At 42.1% G+C, this 20,454-nt stretch overlaps 1 protein-coding gene across 4 annotated transcripts in view; it reads left to right on the top strand.

The window, feature by feature from the left end:
- Positions 1-20,454, top strand: part of EML6 (EMAP like 6) — a 144,092-nt gene that overhangs the window by 89,375 nt on the left and 34,263 nt on the right. For 2 of the 4 annotated variants that reach the window (XM_001509924.6, XM_007672024.4), the window contains exons 17-27: positions 4,654-4,754; positions 6,430-6,632; positions 8,256-8,367; positions 9,579-9,706; positions 10,578-10,719; positions 11,988-12,140; positions 12,349-12,480; positions 15,049-15,137; positions 18,264-18,440; positions 19,389-19,590; positions 19,823-19,949. In XM_001509924.6, coding sequence (XP_001509974.2) covers positions 4,654-4,754; positions 6,430-6,632; positions 8,256-8,367; positions 9,579-9,706; positions 10,578-10,719; positions 11,988-12,140; positions 12,349-12,480; positions 15,049-15,137; positions 18,264-18,440; positions 19,389-19,590; positions 19,823-19,949 — 1,566 coding nt within the window. Of the gene's footprint in view, positions 1-4,653; positions 4,755-6,429; positions 6,633-8,255; positions 8,368-9,578; positions 9,707-10,577; positions 10,720-11,987; positions 12,153-12,348; positions 12,481-15,048; positions 15,138-18,263; positions 18,441-19,388; positions 19,591-19,822; positions 19,950-20,454 lie in introns of all 4 variants that reach the window. The other 2 variants (XM_029071718.2, XM_039913143.1) reach the window with 1 other exon arrangement.

Raw genomic sequence — 20,454 nt, 5'->3', positions numbered from 1 at the left:
TCCGTCACTGACGGAAAATGATGGATACTAAATCCCTTTTCTTCTGCCGTTTTAAAGTCTTATGGTTTTTCCATCAAAAATCCCTTTGCAGTGCCGTCAGTCAAGCACAGAGTTGATTTAGGACTATTGTGTGTCACACGTGTTCCCCTCTATGTACCTTATTCTGGAGTCAACAGGGCTTACTTAATCTGTGTGCTCTCAATTCTGCTGTAGTGCATGTTTTCAATACGTTTTGACTAGAACACAGAGAATTAAGGAATGTTATTCTGACAATGTGACCCATCTAAATTTGAAGTACTGTCTTATCAAAGAAACTCCATGCCCACACACCATCATAGCATGAATACTATAGTGTGTTTCTTTAACACAAGGTTTTGCAAGAATGCAACCCTGTTATCAGACAATTTGGTGAACTCTCACAAGTTTCTAAGACTGCTTATTTTGATATGAGTAGATTTTGAGGTACCAAAAAAAACCCCTCCTTTAAAAGTAATTTAAAATATATAATCACAGCTATCAGGCATTTTAGTTTGGCGCTTCACAACTCTTTCATGCTTGCTTTCTCTAACTGGTTCTTGTGATAGTCCAATTTACTAGACAATATAAATCTAATTGGAATTGCCCACAGCCATCACTGTTAAGCAGAGTTTTTCTGATAGTATAAGCAAAAACATCTCCAGAAGTGCTTCTTGACTCCATAACCAGGATTTTAGAATTAAATGAGGATTCTAATTTGGGCAAGAGTTCTTTCACAATATTGCAGTTTTGTCAACATGTTGCTGAAGAACTCCAAATCTCACTGACGATCCATTGAAACAGCACTAGGTTATTAAGCTTTAAAGTCCCCACAGATTTTGAAAAAATTGCTCTTTTCAGCACCTTGGCTTTTTTAGTTGTGGTTTTTACTTTCTGCTAGCTATTCATAGTGACTTTTGTTTCTATTTCTATTTTACTTAGTTATGGCATCTTGCCCAACCAAAGAGTTGGGGCCATTATCCAGAAAAATTAATGTATAACACAGGGTGGATTTTGGTGAAGGGGAGAAGGGCTTGGACCTAATCTTTGAATCATCTATGTTGATCAAATCCCTGGATAGTTGACCTTGTTCCCTTTGGCTTTGCCTGGAACTCATGTAAATTAAGCCACATTAAAAGCTAATTTATTTTCCTAGACTGTGAGCTCATTGTGAGCAGGGAATGTGTCTACCAACTCTGTTGTATTGTACTCACCCAAGCATTTAATGTAGTGCTCTGCACACAGTAAGCGCTCAGTAAATACCATTGATTGATTGATTGATTTCTGTTCCCTATACATGGATCAGTTAGTCCGTTCACATCCAGGGAGAGGCAAGTGACACCCACTACTTGGCATAGAAGAAAGGATAGACTTCTGCCTCCTTCCTCTTAAATATTCCATTTAGATCCAGGAAACGAGCATGTAGGTTATTCCCCATGAACGTTTTCATTCCGAGAGCCTGGGGAGCCCAACCTTGCAATCTCCATAGTGAGATTGCTCCCACAGTTAGGCATGTTTGGAAGCCAGGGACATTCTTACCTAATGTATGATAGTCTGCTCTTTTCTATAGGGGGTAGAATTGGGATGTCGGCATGGGCCAGAGAGGGTGGTTTCAGGAACCTAGATCGTTGGTTCTGGTGAAACTTATGCTCTTTACATTTTCCCCTACCATGGAGGGATCCCCATCATCTCATCTGGTGGTTTGGGAGGATTTTCTGGAAAATATCTAGATTCAATTCTTAGGAGGATGATTTCTGTCTTATGCTGTCGAGCAGTCTTCGACCCATAAAGACTCCATGGGCACATCTCTCTCAGAACGCCCTACCTCCATCTGTAATCATTCTGGTAGTGTATCCAAAGAGTTTTGTTGGTAAAAATACGGAAGTGGTTTACCACTGCCTTCTTCTGTGCAGTAAACCTGAGTCTCCATAATATATTGCCCCTAAGAAAAGAAACAGAGTAAGCCTATATGCTAATAATATAATCTAGCCCAGAAATCTGTCTCTGACAGTGACATCCAAAGACCATTGGAGGAAGAGTGGAATGTTTGCTTTCCCTGACTTCCATCCTTATGGTTGTACCTTTCAATACCCTCAACTTCCACCTCTAATAAGCTGTCATGGAATTTGTCCCAACATTCCTGGAACTTTTCTGTAATGATTCCATGTGCTTAGCACCTGAGAAGAAAGGGTCTCTTCGGCCATAGACCCGCCACTTTCAGGCTTGACCAGGTCCTGACCTGTCCTTTACTGTGGGATAGGATGGATAGCAGTCCCACTCAGGTTTACCCTGCCCACTCCTCCTCCTTTCGTCCACATTCAAAAGTTCTAATCTACATGGTCTCTCATTCGGAAGTTGCAAAACCACCACTTTCCTTTAAATTGCTCTGTTTTTGTCCTTCCTACGATCTGGTGACGATAAAGGCATGTTATATTTCAGGTTTGGAGGACATACCGTGAATCCCTAGTATGCCCCCTTTTTTTTTTTTTGTTTCTCCTACTCTTCCTGATAATAATAATAATGTTGGTATTCGTTAAGCGCTTACTATGTGCAGAGCACTGTTCTAAGCGCTGGGGTAGATACCTGATCTCTGACGTTTTGCTGGCCTTTCTGCTGCTACCTCTCATTCGACTAGTGATTTCAGTGGATCAGTCCATCAGTGGTAGTTATTACTGTGTGCAAAGCACTGTACTAAGCGCTTCTGGGAGAGCACGATACAACCACAGACAGACACATTCCCTGCCCAACAGAGTTGGTAGACATGCTCCCTGCCCACAGTGAGTTTACAGTCTATAGAGAACTGCCAAATGGTGTGGCCCAGGGATTATGCCCAATATGATTCTCTAGTATCCCAGTGTTTAGCACAGACCGTGCGAAAAAGTAAGTGCTTGATGCGTACTGCAACCAATCATTTAGTCCAAGATACCTTTTTGGAATCACAATTCTTAGCTCAGTCTGTTGGGTGGAAGATTTACTTTGGGTAAATTTTCCTTAGGTGCATCACTTGCATTTGCCGAGCTGGAATCTCATCTGCTAGCTTTTTACCGACTCATTCAACCTTATGAGATCCTCTAGTATGAGTCACAGTTCTTCTCCATTACTGGAAAAATATCGTGTCTCAATATTATTGTAGTTGACCTTGACAGGTTAGGAATTCTTGGAGCATCAACTGCAGATTGTAAAGTGGAGATTCCCCGCCCCCTCCCCCCACCCCCCCGATTGGATTCTGAGGGAAATCCGATTCACTATTTTACTTTTTGTCCAAGCCTTGATTCCTGGTTCAGGTACTTTACATTTTTAGATGCTCCAAATCCTCTTGTTACTCCAATAAAATATATTTGTTCACTTAATTAATGGGGTAAAGACTTTTTTTCTTTCTCTCTCCAAGATCAGGTGGCTGCTATTTCAGTTTTTGGTAAACAAGTTAGTTGAAACCAGTGAAGCCCCCTGTCATTGGGTTAATGACAACCTTTATGCATTTGAGGCATCTCATTAAAATATCCTCCGAGTCCTCTCCCACCTCCTCCACAAGCACACGCTATGAGCTTGCCGACAAATGCTAGCTAAGTGGAATTTATTTTCTGTAGCCAGGAACAGAAATGATACCAAGAAATGCAGCACGAAAATGTCACAGAGGAACGGGGCCAGGCATTACGTTCATATGATGTTTAAGGATCTTTGGTCACTATTAAGTCTTTTCAGGCACTCTTGTGCACACTAAAGCTTACCACCAGTAATGAGGAAGTAGCTTGGCCTAGTGGATAGGACGCGGGCCTGGGAGTCCAAAGGACCTGGGTTCTAATCCTGACTCTGTCGCTTATTTGCTGTGAGATTTTGGCAAGTCACTTTACTTTTCTGGGCCTCCTTTCCTTCATCCATAAAGTGGGGATTAGGACTGTGAACCTCATGTGGAACAGGGACTGTGTCCAACCTGATTACCTTGTTTCTACCCCAGCACTTAGAACAGTGCTGGACACATAGTAAGTGTTTACCAAATTCTATTGTTATTGCTATTATTTTATTATTATTATTGTTTCTATTAATAATATAAACTTCTCCTCACTACGGATAGTTGTATGGATGTTATTTCCTCAAAAAGGTTTTATTTTTATGAGCAAAAGTATATAAATTTGTGGTTCAAATATCCAAGGTTTGATTTTTTTTCATTAGTTTAGCATTTTACACTGGCCTTTAATTGTATTTTGATGCTTTTGTAAATAAAATGTCATTTTAGCTTAGTGGATAGAGCACAGGCCTGAAAGTCTGAAGGTCCTGGGTTCTAATCCTGGCTCTGCCACATGTCTGCCATGTGACCTTGGGCAAGTCACTTCACTTCTCTGGGCCTCAGTTACCTCATCTGTAAAATGGGGATTTAGACTGTGAGCCTCATGTGGGACAGGGACTGCGTCCAACCTGACTAGCATATATACACCCGAGCACTTAGCACAGTGCTTGGCACATAGTAAGTGCTTAACAAATAGCATAATTATTATTATTTATGTTGAACCCGATTTATAGTTTCTCTAGAAATTTTGATGAAGAAACCAAAACATTAAAAATATTCAAATGATCATTTCATTAAAATGGATATTTATCTTTGTATACAACACAGCGCTTTTCCATGTTTGTCTGTTCCAGAGGACACAAAGATAAGATATTTGTAGTGAAGTGTAACCCACATCATGTTGACAAACTGGTTACAGTTGGAATGAAGCACATCAAATTCTGGCAACAAGCAGGTACTGTTGTGGTAGTGTGCCATATTTTTTTTTAACGTGTCTCATAGAGTTTTACCGAAACGATAAATCCGTTTCAAAATTCCAGTCCGCTTCACCTAAACTGAAGCTGCCATCCCATCTCCTTGTACGCCCAAAAAGATTTTGTGGCATTTTCCTTAATTTAAGCCCTACTCAGCTACCGATAGAAGCAATTTTTATTTTCTTTTTTTTTCCTCTAGAGAGTATAGTCGTAGTTCCCTCTCCACTATCCCCGTCTCCACTGTGTAAGAAACTTTGTCTCTACATAATATAAAACTAGAAAACAATAGCCTGTATAGAGTTTAGATCATTTGTTAGGCTTCTGCTTCCCCTGTCTCTTGGGATATCGTTCATTTGTCTGCAATGAAATGCAGCAATAAGTGATGGGTAGAGTTGGCAATTACCTAAATTCAGACAATCAAAGCAGAGCATTCAGGTCCCAAATCCCCTTTGGGGGTTGAATTATTTGAATTGGCTGTCTACATTGATCAACTTATTGGTAGTCTTCCACTCACTTTGTGATCTGGAGACACAGGATATATGTCAATGGCAGGGACTGCACTACCCAGCCAAAGTGGAGGTTTGGGAAAATATCAGACAGGCTTGATGATATTCCCAGAGTTGCTCTGAGGAAGGACTGGAGATGGGTGTTCTTTCAGAGGATTCCCTGTCTGACGAGTGCTTCTCCCTTCAACAAGATCTGGCTTGGCAGTGGCTGTAAGAGATTTGTCTGTAGTTTCAGGTTGCCAGAGGAATTTTCCATTTGAAAATTCCCATCCAAAAATATGTCTTGCACTGTGAGGAGAGATTTGTGTCACTAAACCACCATGCCCACCTTAGACTTTTCCAGCTTAACTTCACTGTGCCACTTAATGTTTGAATGATCGTATTAGCGATGGATTTAGGTGCATCAATAGTGTACTTTTTGAAATTTTCCACAGGTAATCTCATTCTTTTTTTGGGTATTTGTGATTAGGCCCTCTTGATTTTGGTCGTTAGGCCAGTGAGAAGAAAGAATGTGTAAGTGCATTAATTCTTTCAGGCTTCTAAGATCTTTTTAGTAAATTACCATTTTCAGTGCAGTGTCTTTCTAAGTCTAAAAAGTTCCTCAAGAGCAGAGACCAAATCTCTTACTTTTATTGTAGTCTTCCGAGACAGTTTTCTCGATTGATATTTCTGGTACCTAAATGACTTCTAGTTAACATACAGGAGCTTAAAAGTTATCAAAATAATTAAGAATAATCACAATCCCCAACAATTAAGAACAATTTATTCCTCTTGTAATAGAAGTTGGAGTGATAAAATCAGAACACAGTACCATTCTGAAATGTTTGCACCTATCATGATTATGTTTTACGAAACTCTTTTTCAGGATTTACTATTACTGACTGTAACTTTGCTCAGATAGTTTTTTCGCATCTCAGTCTTGCCATTTTTAAGACCAAGAGTGCACACTAGATATTTTACCTAATATTTTTCAGTCTATCATAAGTTTCTTTAATGGCCCTCTGGACAAAATGTCAAAGAGGTATCACTCCTTACTTATGGATGGTTTCCTCTGTGTTTTTCACTTCAGCATTTAGTCTGAGTGTCCTTATAAGATGTTATTGAGTATTTTGTTGAGAAATTTGAATGAAGACCTTTTCTCTAACTTCAGGTGGGGGCTTCACTTCTAAACGTGGAATCTTTGGCAGCGTTGGGAAATTGGAAACGATGATGTGTGTTTCTTATGGACGAATGGAAGATCTAGTTTTCTCTGGAGCAGCTACTGGAGATATATTTATTTGGAAAGATACTCTGCTGCTAAAGACAATGAAGGCTCATGATGGGCCTGTATTTGCTATGCATGCATTGGATAAGGTAAAGGGCATTTCTGTGAAATCTGTTCCCCATCACAGTTTTAATTGCAAAGTGATATCAGGAAGGCATCCAGCCTGTTTTCGGAATGCATGTAGCTGACTAACAAAGCACAGCTCAAGACATGGTTTTTATGAAATGACCCTATTATAACACCAGTCTTGGTGGACAGGCTGCTGTTTCCGTATATATAATTTTAGTGACTTAAAAGTTTGGGTCTGCCTCTCTCTACCCAGTTTTTGTCTTTGTCATCCTGAATGCCAAGGCTTTATGTCCCATGTATCTGCTAGACTCTTGATAAAGCTCTGGGGGCTAGGATACTGCTTGCTACGGTTCATGCCCACCGATACTTGGATTCAGCATTAATAATAATAATAATAATGTTGGTATTTGTTAAGCACTTACTATATGCAGAGCACTATTCTAAGCACTGGGGTAGATACATAAGCAACGATCATCTTTGTCTTCCTGGTTGACAGTGGTCGAATTTCATCATCGACTTGGTTATCCAGTTTCTTACTGGGGTGGGGGGCGCTTAGAACAGCGCTTGACACACTGTAAGCACTTAACAGATACCATGAGAATAAAAATTATAGGGAGTATAGTCACCGAGTTCACAAACAGTTTGAAATAAGCATTTAACTATGTACTGCATCTGGGGCTGAGGCAGAAATACTAGGATTAAACACACCCTGAATTTTAACCTCATGGTCATTGTTCAGAGGTATGTATTTGTATGGCAGCTGGCATTCTAGTACTTCTTTTCAAATGTGTTGTGGTTAGACTAGAAACATTAAATGCTAGAATAGAAGAGGGCGATTTTTGAATGTAGAATGAGACTGCTGACTCCTGAAATTCGAGGTGACTTAGGGTGGGGTTGACCTTTTACTTTTTATTAAATTTAACTATTCCCACATAAATGAATTAAAGTTTTCTGGAGTAGTGGATCCATTTGTACTGACTTCTTGTTCAACATTTGAACTCTATCTCCATTTTAACATCATCTGAAGTGAAAATGGTATGGATGAGGTTTGTAAGTTTATAGAATTCTAAGTATTTTCCCTTTAATGGCATTGAATAAGAATTTTCAGGGAAACAGAATGGAATATTCCTTAGTGGTTTGCATAGAAAAATAAGGAATGTCACTCCCACATATGCAGCTGGCATGTACGGTAAGTTGCCCAAAATTAAATGAATTAATAATACCAGAAAGTCATGAAATAAATCAAGAAGAAAAGGTCACCTTTCCTTAAAGATATGTAACCCTGTGAGTTATTTGCCAGTTTATAAAAAGAGTGATCCTGATTTCAATTTGGGTGGGAGGTTGATGGTATTGTATTATATGCTAATGAATGAAATAGCAGGATAATTTATCATGATAAAGTGCCTGCTATGCTTCTACAGGAATGTGCTGTTTTTTTCCGGGGAGTGACTATAAATAGGCTGACCCTTATAAATTGTTGTATGCAGAGCATTATCATTAGAATTTTTCATGAATTTATGATAAAATATATGATATGGGTACACCCTTGAGCACACACATGAACATTTTGTTTTTAAGATAAAATGATCTTTTAGCACTAAACAATTAAGGTGTTCATAGGTTATGCATGTCTGCTTTCTTAGGGTTTTGTAACCGGTGGAAAAGATGGAATTGTGGAACTATGGGATGATATGTTTGAGAGATGCTTGAAGACTTACGCTATTAAAAGAGCAGCGCTATCAACAAGCTCTAAAGGTGCTATTTCTAAATGTGTAATAATATGTCCGCTTATCCTAGAGAGCTAGAAGCAGGTAGTTATCCCCATTTTTCGATATATGTAAAATCAAGATTTACTTAATATAGAAGGTAAAGCTGAAATATTAAAAAATAAAGATAGCGAGAGAAAGGATTGATAGATGTAGTGCATAACTGTTCATAACCTCCCCCTGTTTTTCAAACAGTACATTGTGAACTCCCCATAGTGTCCCTTTCTGTGTGGAGTTGTGATCTATGTTGTAGTCACCTATCACATCCACAGAGCACAGGCCTGAGAATCAGGAGGAACCTGAGTTCTAATCCCGGCTCTGCCGCATATCTGCCGTGTGACCTCGGGCAAGTTGCTTCACTTCTCTGTGCCTCAGTTACCTCATCTGTTAAATGGGGATTAAGACCAAGCGCACCATGTAGGGCGGGGACTGTATCCAACCTGATTAACTTGCATCTACCCCAGCTCTTAGTACAGTGCCTGGAACATAGTAAGAGCTTAACAAAAACCATAAAAAAATACATGTGTCATGAGGTCCAGGCTCTATCTAGCTTTTTTAATCATTGACTTAAATTTGTGCAGGGGTGTATATTCGTTCAGACAGGCACTTTAAATGCATTCCTTTTCAGAGAAATTTCAGTCTATGAAATTTCCATTCTTCAAGTTCTCTTATTTTTATTCAGCTCTCTAAATCTGTGTTTTCTTCAAATACTTTTTTACTGAAATAGTACCAAAGAATGATACTAATCTCCAGTATTTAAGCACCTGCAGTGTGCAGAACACTGAACTAAGTGCTTGGGAGAGTTTAGTAGAATTGGTAAACACCATCCCTGTCTTTGAGGAGCTTACAGTCGTACAAAGGAGACAGCCATTAAAATAAATTACATGTAAGAGGAAGCAGTCGACGATAAAAATGTATAAGTGCTACAAGGGTGTGTACAGTACTGAAGTTGCAAATGAGTGGGATTTAGGGCGAGGAGGTGGGAGATTAAGCAGGGAAGGCCTCCTGGAGAAGATGTGATTTTAAAGGGCTCAAAACTACACTGTTCAAACGTGTCCTTAGGCACCTACTCCTTGAGGGTGAAGCGGAAAAGAAATTTGGAGAAAAGAAGGAACCTTAAAAACATAAGAATTATTTTCTTGCTAAATAATACTAAAGTTATTTTCCTATATTTCCAAATGCCATCACTTTTTTCCTCAGGTTTACTTTTGGAAGACAACCCTTCAATCCGTGCCATAACTTTAGGGCATGGGCATATCCTGGTGGGAACAAAAAATGGAGAGATCCTGGAAATTGATAAGAGCGGCCCTATGACTCTGCTTGTTCAGGTACAATGTTTTCACGAATGAATGATTGTTAAAACTCACCATCCTTCACTTCGAGTTAGATGGTGTGTAGCAGAGCATATCAGAATATAAATAATCATGGAACAAGAATTGTCCATTCCTCTGTTAACCCTTCCTTTAGTAACGTCCTTCAAACCCTTTAGCTAGTTGAGTGCCAACCGTCTAATGGGTTTTCATTCATTTTCAATCACGAGCAAGTAAGTCTCTTGTGAACATGCGCAGTGCTTTCCTTTAATCACTCCTAGTACCTTTGTCAAACAAGGCATCCTACTGTACTTTTCCCTTTCTTATCATCTCTCCAAATTGTATATGTAGCGATGAAGATTTTATGCATCCTTCAAGTACAAAGAATGGACCGTCCATATCTTCCCAGACCTCAAAAACCTAAAATGGTTACCCGTCCATTTTCTCTTCCTCCTACTTTACTTCGCTGATCTCTGACTACAAACCAGTCAGCACACTTTGCTCCTCTAACACCAGCCTACTCTCTGTACCACGATTTTATCTACCTCACTTCCGACTCTTTGTCCACATCCTCCCTCTGTCCTGGAACTCCCTCCCCCTCCATATCAGACTCACCAAAGCCCTCCTAAAATCACATGTCCCTCCAAGAGACCTTACTAAACGAGCAGGCAATGATGTGGGTTCATTTGGGCAGAATATGGACCATCATGGGCCGATTGGGAGACTGTAAGCTCGTTTGGGCAGGGAACCGTATCTGTTTATTATTATATCTTAGTCTCTCAAGTGCTTAGTGCAGTGCTTTGCCCACAAGAAGTGCTCAGTAAATACGACCAAATGATTGTCTCACTACATGAGATGTGTTAATCGGGCGTCTTTCCCTTTCAAATAGGGGCATATGGAAGGCGAAGTCTGGGGCTTGGCAGCTCACCCTCTCCTGCCTATCTGTGCCACGGTGAGTGACGATAAAACGCTTCGAATCTGGGAGCTCTCCTCCCAGCACCGGATGCTGGCGGTTCGGAAGCTCAAGAAAGGTAATCTCTACCCTTCTGGGATTCTGGTGAGCTTTGAAAGCCAGCGGGGCTCTTGGAAGCGCTTTCCTAAATATTCGAATTTTCCAGGATCAAAGGCGTAAGCCAAAGGAGCGAGCACTATATTTCATCCTCCTCTTTGGACTCCTTTGGGAGTCGCCTGTCTGTGGGTAATCCTACCTTCCCCTTCTTATTGGCGATCAGTGAATTTCTATTGAAAATGTCCCCTTGAAGATTATTTTAAGCACACTGGAGAAACCCTCTTCTTTGAGAGAGCACGCTATTGATTCAAACTCAAAAGGAAAAATTGTCTTTGACAGTCGCGTTGGCCCAGTGAATCTGGAATTCAGTGTGCGTCATCAGAAGATGGTTCAAAAGAGTCTAGAAAGTTTAGTGCAGGGAAGTTTCTAGAAAGTATGCTGTCCTTAGCCCTGGACGTAGTGCTTGGGAGAGTCCAGTGTAGCTGTTGGTAGACACATTCTCTGCCCAGAGTGAGCTTATATGGTTGCCTAGAAGGCAGAACTACTTCCACAGACTTGCCTTTCTGTCCCCTGCGATATTGGGGTTCGTCAGTGGGGACACAGAGATCCTGCATCACAGCTGAAAGTCTCCCCACCGCGAGAGACATACACAGACACTGTCACAGATGTCCAAGGAGCCTGCACCTCTTTCCCTGAAATTCCCAGAAGCCATCCTGAAACTTGATACTGTGTTTCTGCATTCGTGACCCAAGGAGATCCCAACTAAATCTGTCAGTGCTATTCTTTCGAGTGCTTACTGACCCTTGGGAGAGTAGAGTTCTGTGTCCACAAGGCACTTACAGTCCAGAGGGGAAGTCAGATTCTGTGGCAAGAATCAGAGAATCAATCCATCCACCAAACATATTTATCAACTTCTTACTATGTGCAGAGCACTGTACTAAGCACTTGGGAGAGTAAATACAACAGAATTAGCAGGCACATTGCCATAACGAGCTTATTGTCTATAAGAGGAGACAGACATTCATGTGAATAAATAAATTTATGACAGAATGGGTTCCTGGAAGTGGTAGTGTGGCATTCCATTTGTAGTTTCCAGCTTCTTCCTATATCTAGTGTCATCTTACTTGGAATAAAGCACTAGAGCTTTTAATGTTTTCTCACACATGAATGTAAGCCCCAAGAAACACACACACTCCTCTCATCATCCATCTGATTTCCTTTCAGAGAAGTTATGAATGGTAAAATCATCCATTTGGGACTTATTAAAAAAATATATATTTGTCTTGGTAGGTGGAAGATGCTGTGCCTTTTCTCCCGATGGGAAAGCCTTAGCCGTTGGGTTGAATGACGGGAGTTTTCTGGTCGTGAATGCCGACACTGTGGAAGATATGGTCTCTTTCCATCACAGAAAGGAAATGATATCTGATATCAAATTTTCAAAAGGTGCAGCCCACAGTATGTTCTTTTTTTTAAAATCATAGATTTAAAGTAAAATGGTAAGAAAATACAATTGATTTTCCCAACATCCTCCCTGATTTCAGCACCCCTCCCCACCTCTTTGGAGAAGCTTTCAACGTGCATTTCTAGGGGGAGAATGTAGGGTTTCTAGGGTTTGGTATTTCACAATTGACTGCATATTTTTCTCTTATAGATACAGGGAAATACCTGGCAGTGGCCTCCCATGATAATTTTGTTGATATTTACAATGTTCTTACCAGCAAAAGAGTAGGCATCTGCAAAGGTGCCTCTAGTTATATCACACACATTGACTGGGACTCGAGAGGTAAGATTTTTCTCAGTAGAGGATAGTCTGTGGCTTCCATGTACATGCCGGGTAAATATGTCCTGTTCCAGAGAAACTGATATCGAAATCCTTCAGAGTTTTGTTGGATTTCACTTATCACAATGATCCTGGTTTTCCTCTCTGAATTCAGGGTGGTTCTGACCATTGTCCTCCCCTGGATTCAGAGAGAAGACAGGGAGAGCAAAGAAGGGGAGAGTTCCTTTTCTCCCTGCCCCCTCACCCCAATTCCATCTGCTTCCTAGGAATTCCCAGGCAGTCAAAAGCCGCATGGCTGCCAGGAAAGAAAGAAAACTAGACTCACCTAAAGGAGGGGGTATTTGTCCGCTCACTCCCAAGCCCGTGCTCTTGCCTTAGGCCACGCTGCTTCTCCACTAGAAGGCAATCTCTCTCTCCATGGCAATAATCTTTTGAAAAACTGAGCAGAGCCTGTGCAGGGGAAAAATCATTCCTGCCCTGAATCCTTCTCCTCCAATCCTCCATTCCCCACGTTGACGCGCAAGGGCAACTTTTCTCTGGCCCCTGCGACCAGAGAGAGGCAGGCTTACCGATTAGGCCCCCCCCCAAGAATTTCAGTTCGAAGGCAGTTTAATGCAGTTGGTTTGGGGATCCGTTTTCTAGACATAAAGCTTGGAGCCAAAAGGTTTTTGTAATAAATGTAGTTTTTTGATAAACTACAGGTCCCGCAGGTGGAAATGCAGTGCCAATCATTTCTAATCAGTTGACTTTCTCAGACACCCCATTAAGGAAATTGGCCTCCGTGCCTGAGTACCAACTGGCTCCTGGAGAGAGGTGCTTCCAGGTGGGGCAGAGTGGCGAGTCAAAGATGTTACTTGATTTCTCACAATCATTTTGGGAAATGTAGCATCGGTTTTCCCTCTGGTTGCTATCCCAGTGGGGTTGGCTACGCCTCCAGGCTCTCTTTAGTGCCCGAGGACCCACCCGTCCTGCGGCTCTCACTTCCCGTATAGTGATTTTGGCTCGGTTCCCTGCTTTTGGGAATTGTACAGGCAAGTCAGCATGGTCTTGTCGTTAAAGCATGGCCCTGGGAGTCCAAGGACCTGAGTTCTAATCCTGACTCCGGCATTTGTCTGTCTTATTACCTTGGAGAAGACACTTCTCTGTGCCTCAGTTACCTCATCTGTAAAATGGGGTTTAAGATTATGAGCCCCATGCGGGACATGGACTGTGTCTAACCTGATTAGCCTGTATGGACCCTAGCACTTAGTACAGTGCCTGGCGCATAGTAAGCACTTAACAAATATCATTTTAAAAAGTTGTTTCCCTCCTCACCCCACTGGACCGTGTCCTACCTGAATAGACCAGTGCTTAGTATAGTGTCTGGCACATGCGTATAAGAAGTGCTTAGCAAATGCCATTAAAAAAAGGTCATTTCCTTCCTCACCCCCAAGACCTTGTCCAAGCTGATGAGCCCATGTCTACCCCAGTGCTTAGTACAGAGTCTGGCACATAATAAATGCTTAACAAATACCACTGGGAAAAAAAAATCACTCCACCCTTTGCAGACTCCGGAATGGCTTTACTGTTTGTGAGGCCTCTGTGGTAATTGTCAGGAAGCTGGAAATAAGGGGCCACACGTGGTCATTGATTTCAAACTCTGAACCTCTCAAAATCTAAAACATGGAGGTTTTATTCACATCAGTTTTCTCTTTGCCTTACCCCTGCCTGCAAATGTAATCCATGTTTAACCCAAAGAGAATTTCCAACCCGACAGTGGTCAAGGCCCTCAATCCCCCCTGTGACATCTCTGATGATCTCCTCGGTCCTTGATGAGCCAAAAGAGAAAAGTTCATTTTCCTTGTACTGTTTCACTGAACCTGTAAATAATTCATTATCATGCAGTCTTTGCCTCTTGGATGCAGAGTACGCTAGTAGACAACTGACAACCACACAGTGGTCCAAAATGCTCCCCCTTGCTCATGAGGGACTTTCAGTACAATAGAGAAGACCATTTGACATAAATGGACAAATTCACAATAGTTAAAAAAGAATAAAAGTGGACAAATGGTGCGAGTGGAGTAGATGTTGAACGGATACTCTCCACCGCTAATTTATGTGAATCCAAAATTCTAATTTATTTGGTTGACAGTATAGAACTATTTGGAATGGTGGGGACACATTTATGCCAGGAAAATCTTGACCTTTTCAATGTCTAAAATGGAATCAAAAGAATTCAGGAAATGTTTAATTTTGTGTGTACATACAAGCCTACTATCAGAAATTCAAATTTCTCTCCAGAATAGATCGATGATTTGTTTGACTGGATTGCATTTATAATGTTTTTATTTTCCCAAGCAGTTGATAGAAATGTTGAGATAATGTACAACTATAATAAAAATTGATTTGTAATACCTTTCAACTATTGGACACAGAATTTCAATGGAATACTTAAAAAGATGTGCTTTTTGAAAATGTAACCATTTGGGATTGCAGTTGAAATAAACCAAACAGCTAATGTCATGTTTACTAGTTCATAGCAAATAGATATTTGTGGTTAAATTTTTATCTACTTCATTCCATCGTAAACAGGAAAGTTATTGCAAGTCAATTCTGGTGCCAAAGAACAACTCTTTTTTGAAGCCCCAAGAGGAAAACGACATGTGATAAGAGCTTCAGAGGTAATAATATTTTCTCAAAGGCATACTCATATTTTATTATTCCCATGAGTTCTTAACCAGCAATTGTAGAGAGGCAAAAATAGTTTTGGAATTTGATAATTTTTTCAGATTCTAAAAACTGAAAATGTCACTCCTTGCTTTCTTAGCGTGTAATAGTATGCTATGAATGCAAGCGTGGATATTTTCTCTAAATTCTGCTCTTTCTTCCTTGTGACTTAACCATGAAAGCAATTGGTCTTAATTAAGATTTACGCCCTCCTTCTTTTTGCCATGTTTAGAATCAAGAACCAAGATAAGGGTTAAGGGGCAAATTCTGCGTTTTCTGCATCCCACATGTCTATTCCTATATGGAATTTCTGTTGACATCAGGGCAGCAAATTCTTTCATGCTGAAGCTATTCTCTGGTAATAATAATAATGATGATAATAATAATAATAAGAGTATTTGTTAAGCACTTACTATGTGCCTAGCACTGTACTAAGCTCTGAAGTAGATAGAAGGTAATCAGGTTGGACGCAGTCCCTGGGGCTCACAGTCTACTTAGGAAGGATACAAGGTATTGAACCCCTATTTTACAGATGAGGAAACTGAAACACAGAGAAATTGTGACTTTCCCAAATTCACACAGCAAAGTGGCAGAGCTGGGATTAGAACCCAGGTCCTCAAGCTCCCAGGCCCACGCTCTATCCACTAGGCCACACTGATCCTTTTGGTGTAAATTAGGCACTCTCGGAAGCTGCAATAATTTTTTTACGGCGTTCCCATGTTTGTTAAGTAACCGCTTCATTATACGAAGCGGTTGTCTTGGCTCCTCCACTTTTCTGCTATGTGACCTCGGGCAAGAACCTTAAGGATTAAAGTTCTTAATACCCTTTAAGAACTAGTAGGCTTTTTGGGAAGCTTCAGCATATTATCTGGGGACATTCTTAGGCAGCTAGAGTTTGCTTGTGTTCTCCTCCAGACAAGTTCCAACCATCACCCTTCTCACTTCTGTAGTTTGCCAGTCAATCAGATAGGGATAATTTCTGTCTAGTTACCTGAAACTGAGTCTGGCTCCTTCACCCAAAGCTCACTCAGAGAAGGATAACTAAAATGAGAAACATGGATTAGGACACCTAAATCCAGCCTGGGAAGGGGCATGATTGACCTTTACAAATAATAATAATAATTATTATTATTATGGTATTTATTAAGCACTAACTACGTGCCAGGCACTGTTCTAAGCGCTGGTGTAGAAACAAGGTAATCAGGTTGGACAGAGTGCCTTGCCTACTGCCACTTAATAACATCCTTGACTCGTCTCTCTCGTTCACCCCACACATCCTATCCGTTACCGAGACCTGCCGGTTTCACCTTTACAATATCGCCAAGATCCGCCCTTTCCTCTCCACCCAAACGGCTACCTTACTGCTACGGGCTCTCGTTATATCCCGGCTAGACTACCGTGTCAGCCTTCTCTCTGACCTCCCTTCCTCCTCTGTCGCCCCGCTCCGGTCTATTCTTCACTCCGCTGCCCGGCTCATCTTCCCGCAGAAACGATCTGGGCGTGTCACTCCCCTTCTTAAACAACTCCAGTGGTTGCCTATCGACCTCCGCTCCAAACAAAAACTCCTCACTCTAGGCTTCGAGGCTCTACATCACCTTGCCCCTTCCTACCTCTCCTCCCTTCTCTCTTTCTACCGCCTACCCCGCACGCTCCGCTCCTCCGCCGCCCAACTCCTCACCGTCCCTCGGTCTCGCCCATCCTGCCGTCGACCCCCGGGCCGCGTCCTCCCGCGGTCCCGGAATGCCCTCCCTCCTCACCTCCGCCAAACTGATTCTCTTCCCCTCTTCAAAACCCTACTTAAAACTCACCTCCTCCAAGAGGCCTTCCCAGACTGAGCTCCTCTTCTCCCTCTACTCCCTCTACCACCCCCCCTTCACCTCTTCGCAGCTAAACCCTCTTTTCCCCCTTTCCCTCTGCTCCTCCACCTCTCCCTTCCCATCCCCACAGCACTGTACTCGTCCGCTCAACTGTATATATTTCCATTACCCTGTTTATTTTGTTAATGAATTGTACATCGCCTCGATTCTATTTAGTTGCCATTGTTTTTACGAGATGTTCTTCCCCTCGACTCTATTTATCGCCATTGTTCTCGTCTGTCCGTCTCCCCCGATCAGACCGTAAGCCCATCAAACGGCAGGGACTGTCTCTATCTGTTGCCAACTTGTTCATCCCAAGCGCTTAGTACAGTGCTCTGCACATAGTAAGCGCTCAATAAATACTATTGAATGAATGAATGAATGAATGAATGAATGTTAAGCGCTTACTTTATGCCGAGCACTATTCTAAGTGCTGGGGTAGACACAGGGGAATCAGGTTGTCCCACGTAGGGCTCACAGTCTTAATCCCCATTTTACAGATGAGGTAACTGAGGCACCGAGAAGTTAAGTGACTTGCCCAAAGTCACACAGCTGACAAGTGGCCGAGCTGGGATTCGAACCCATGACCTCTGACTCCAAAGCCCGTGCTCTTTCCACTGAGCCACGCTACTTCTTGCTGCTGTGCCACTTGTCTGCTGGGTGATCTTGAGCAAGTCACTTCATTTCTCTGGACCTCAGTTACCTCATCGTTAAATGGGGACTAAGACTATGAGCCCCCTGTGGGATAGGGACTATGTCCAACCTGATTAACTTATATCTACCCCAGTGCTTAGAACAGTGCTTGGCATATAGTAATCACTTAATAAATATAATTAGTAGTAGTAGTAGTATCTTGTACTTACGTCAGCACTTAGTACAGTACCTGGCACCTAGTAAGCCCTGCGCAGATGCCATAAAAAAATCCTTCTCTCCAGGGCAGAAAGAATCTTCAGCAAGCAGTGAAACAACTAGCTATCCATCCACAGGCAGATCTGGTTTTTATCGGGGGAAACGACAAGCAAACCAGACCACATTCCACTTGGAATTATAAACTGAATTGGGGTGTGCATTTTGGCACATTACCTCAAACTATTTAGTACCTAATTCCACTGCCAAACACTAGACAAGCTGAACCGTCTGAATTGTTTGTACGGTATTCAAGTGCTGCCTTGAAAGAAAAATGAACCCGTGTCTTACCACAAGTGCATCCGTTTTCTTTTTCAGATTGAGAAAATCGAGTGGGATACCTGGTCGTGTGTTCTGGGTCCCACTTGTGAAGGAATCTGGCCAGCTCACAGTGATGTCACTGATGTCAATGCAGCTACTCTGACCAAAGACTGCACTCTCTTAGCCACAGGAGATGATTTTGGTTTTGTCAAGCTATTCTCTTATCCAGTAAAGGTAATAGAGTGTCTTGATCTTTTACCCTTTCCCTCAAAGGGTAGTCTTACCGCTCATCCCATGCTCAAAATAATCATAATTTCCATTAAATTATGTGAGGGAGGTTAGTTTGTCCCCTCTTTCTAAATGTGGGCACTCTGGAGGAGGGCAGGATTAAACTTAACACACGTCTGTCTCCCTGTCCGTTTTGAGGTACTGGCCCAGTGGACAAGGAGCATGGCCTAGTGGATAGACCACAGGTCTGGGAGCCGGGAGGACCTGGGTTCTAATCCTGACTCCACCACTTGTATGTTATGTGACTTCGAGCGTGTCTCTTAGCTTCTCTGTGCCTCCGTTACCTCATCTGTAAAATGGGGATTGAGAGTGTGAGTCCCACGTGGGACATGGACCATGTCCAATCTGATTATCATGTATCTATACCAGTGCTTAGTATAGTGTCTGGCACATAGTAAGAGCTTAACAAATACCATAAATCTTTTTTTAAAGAAATGAAGATGTCCCAAGCCTGATCCAGAAGGCATCAGGGAATGCTGAATACCATATTCCTCCCTCATTCTACCCTTTGGATCCATCCCTCCTCCACCTCACTGTAGCATCTAAACTGGAGTTCTCAAGTCTGTCTTGAGACTTGAGATCCCTGGGGGAAATTACAAGATGAGGAGGGGCAGGGGGAAGATGCCTGTCCATCTACTGTCGTTCAAATGGTTCTTTCTCAACCCATCCCTTTATATCGGTTCCAACCCATTTAATTATCTCTTGGGATCGTTTGTGGCCCTTTTTTGTGTAGAAGATCATAGACTACAGCATGTCCTACCCACCACCAGGTCCCCAAAATGGAATCTGTTGGGTCCTCTAGAAGCTGGGCCGGGAAATAACGGGGGAAGAAGCAGAATTTGAAAGCCACGAACCGAAACCATCTGTTCCACCGCAGGTTCTTTGATTTCACAGGGCCAACATGCCAAGTTCAAAAAATACGTGGGTCACAGCGCCCACGTGACCAACGTCAGGTGGTTGCATAACGATTCGGTTCTGCTGACCGTCGGAGGTGCCGATACTGCTCTAATGATCTGGACTAGGGAGTTTGTGGGCACTCAGGAGAGTAAACTAGTTGACAGTGAGGAGTCCGATACGGATGCCGAAGAGGATGGAGGTAAAAGAGAGGCCTTGTTGTAGTTGTAATGGATACATCTGTTGAGTACAAAACCTAAGAAATGCCATATGTCACAGAAATGTCAAAGGTGTATTCCGACTCCCACAGTGGCAACAGAGGATGCTCGGAGAACACTTTCCATCCATTTTTCGGTGTCTTTGATGTGTGTCAGAATGCCACTGTCTCATCTCAAGCGATGCACAGTTTCTTATTTTGCTACTTGTTATTTGAGGTTATGACAGTGATGTTGCAAGAGAAAAGGCCATTGACTATACCACTAAGATCTATGCAGTAAGCATCAGGGAAATGGAAGGCACTAAACCACACCAGCAGCTGAAAGAGATTTCAGTGGAAGAAAGGTATGTCATCACTTCCTTTGAATTTTCACTATATATTCCCAGGAAACCTGGGCTAAGATGGGCTTCTGCTTGTTTTTTTAACTATTAAATAATCAGCATGTCACAAACATAATAATGATAACTGTGGTATCTGTTAAGTGCTTACTATGCTCCAGGCCCTGTACTGAATGCTGAGGTGGATACACGCGAATTGGGTTGGACACAGTCCCTGTCCCCCGTGGGGCTCAGAGTCTCGATCTCCATTTTACATATGAGGTAACTGAGGCCCAGAGAATGTAAGTGACTTGCCCAGGGTCACAAAGCATTCATTCATTCATTCAATAGTATTTATTGAGCGCTTACTATGTGCAGAGCACTGTACTAAGCACTTTGAATGTACAAATCGGTAACAGAGACAGTCCCTGCCCTTTGACGGCCTTACAGTCTAATTGGGCGAGACGGACAGACAAGAACAATGGCAATAAATAGAATCAAGGGGAAGAACATCTCATTAAAACAATAGCAA

This window comes from Ornithorhynchus anatinus, chromosome 9 (genome assembly GCF_004115215.2).
Source record: "Ornithorhynchus anatinus isolate Pmale09 chromosome 9, mOrnAna1.pri.v4, whole genome shotgun sequence".
NCBI lineage: Eukaryota > Metazoa > Chordata > Mammalia > Monotremata > Ornithorhynchidae > Ornithorhynchus > Ornithorhynchus anatinus.
This window is presented reverse-complemented; position numbering and strand designations above follow the sequence as displayed.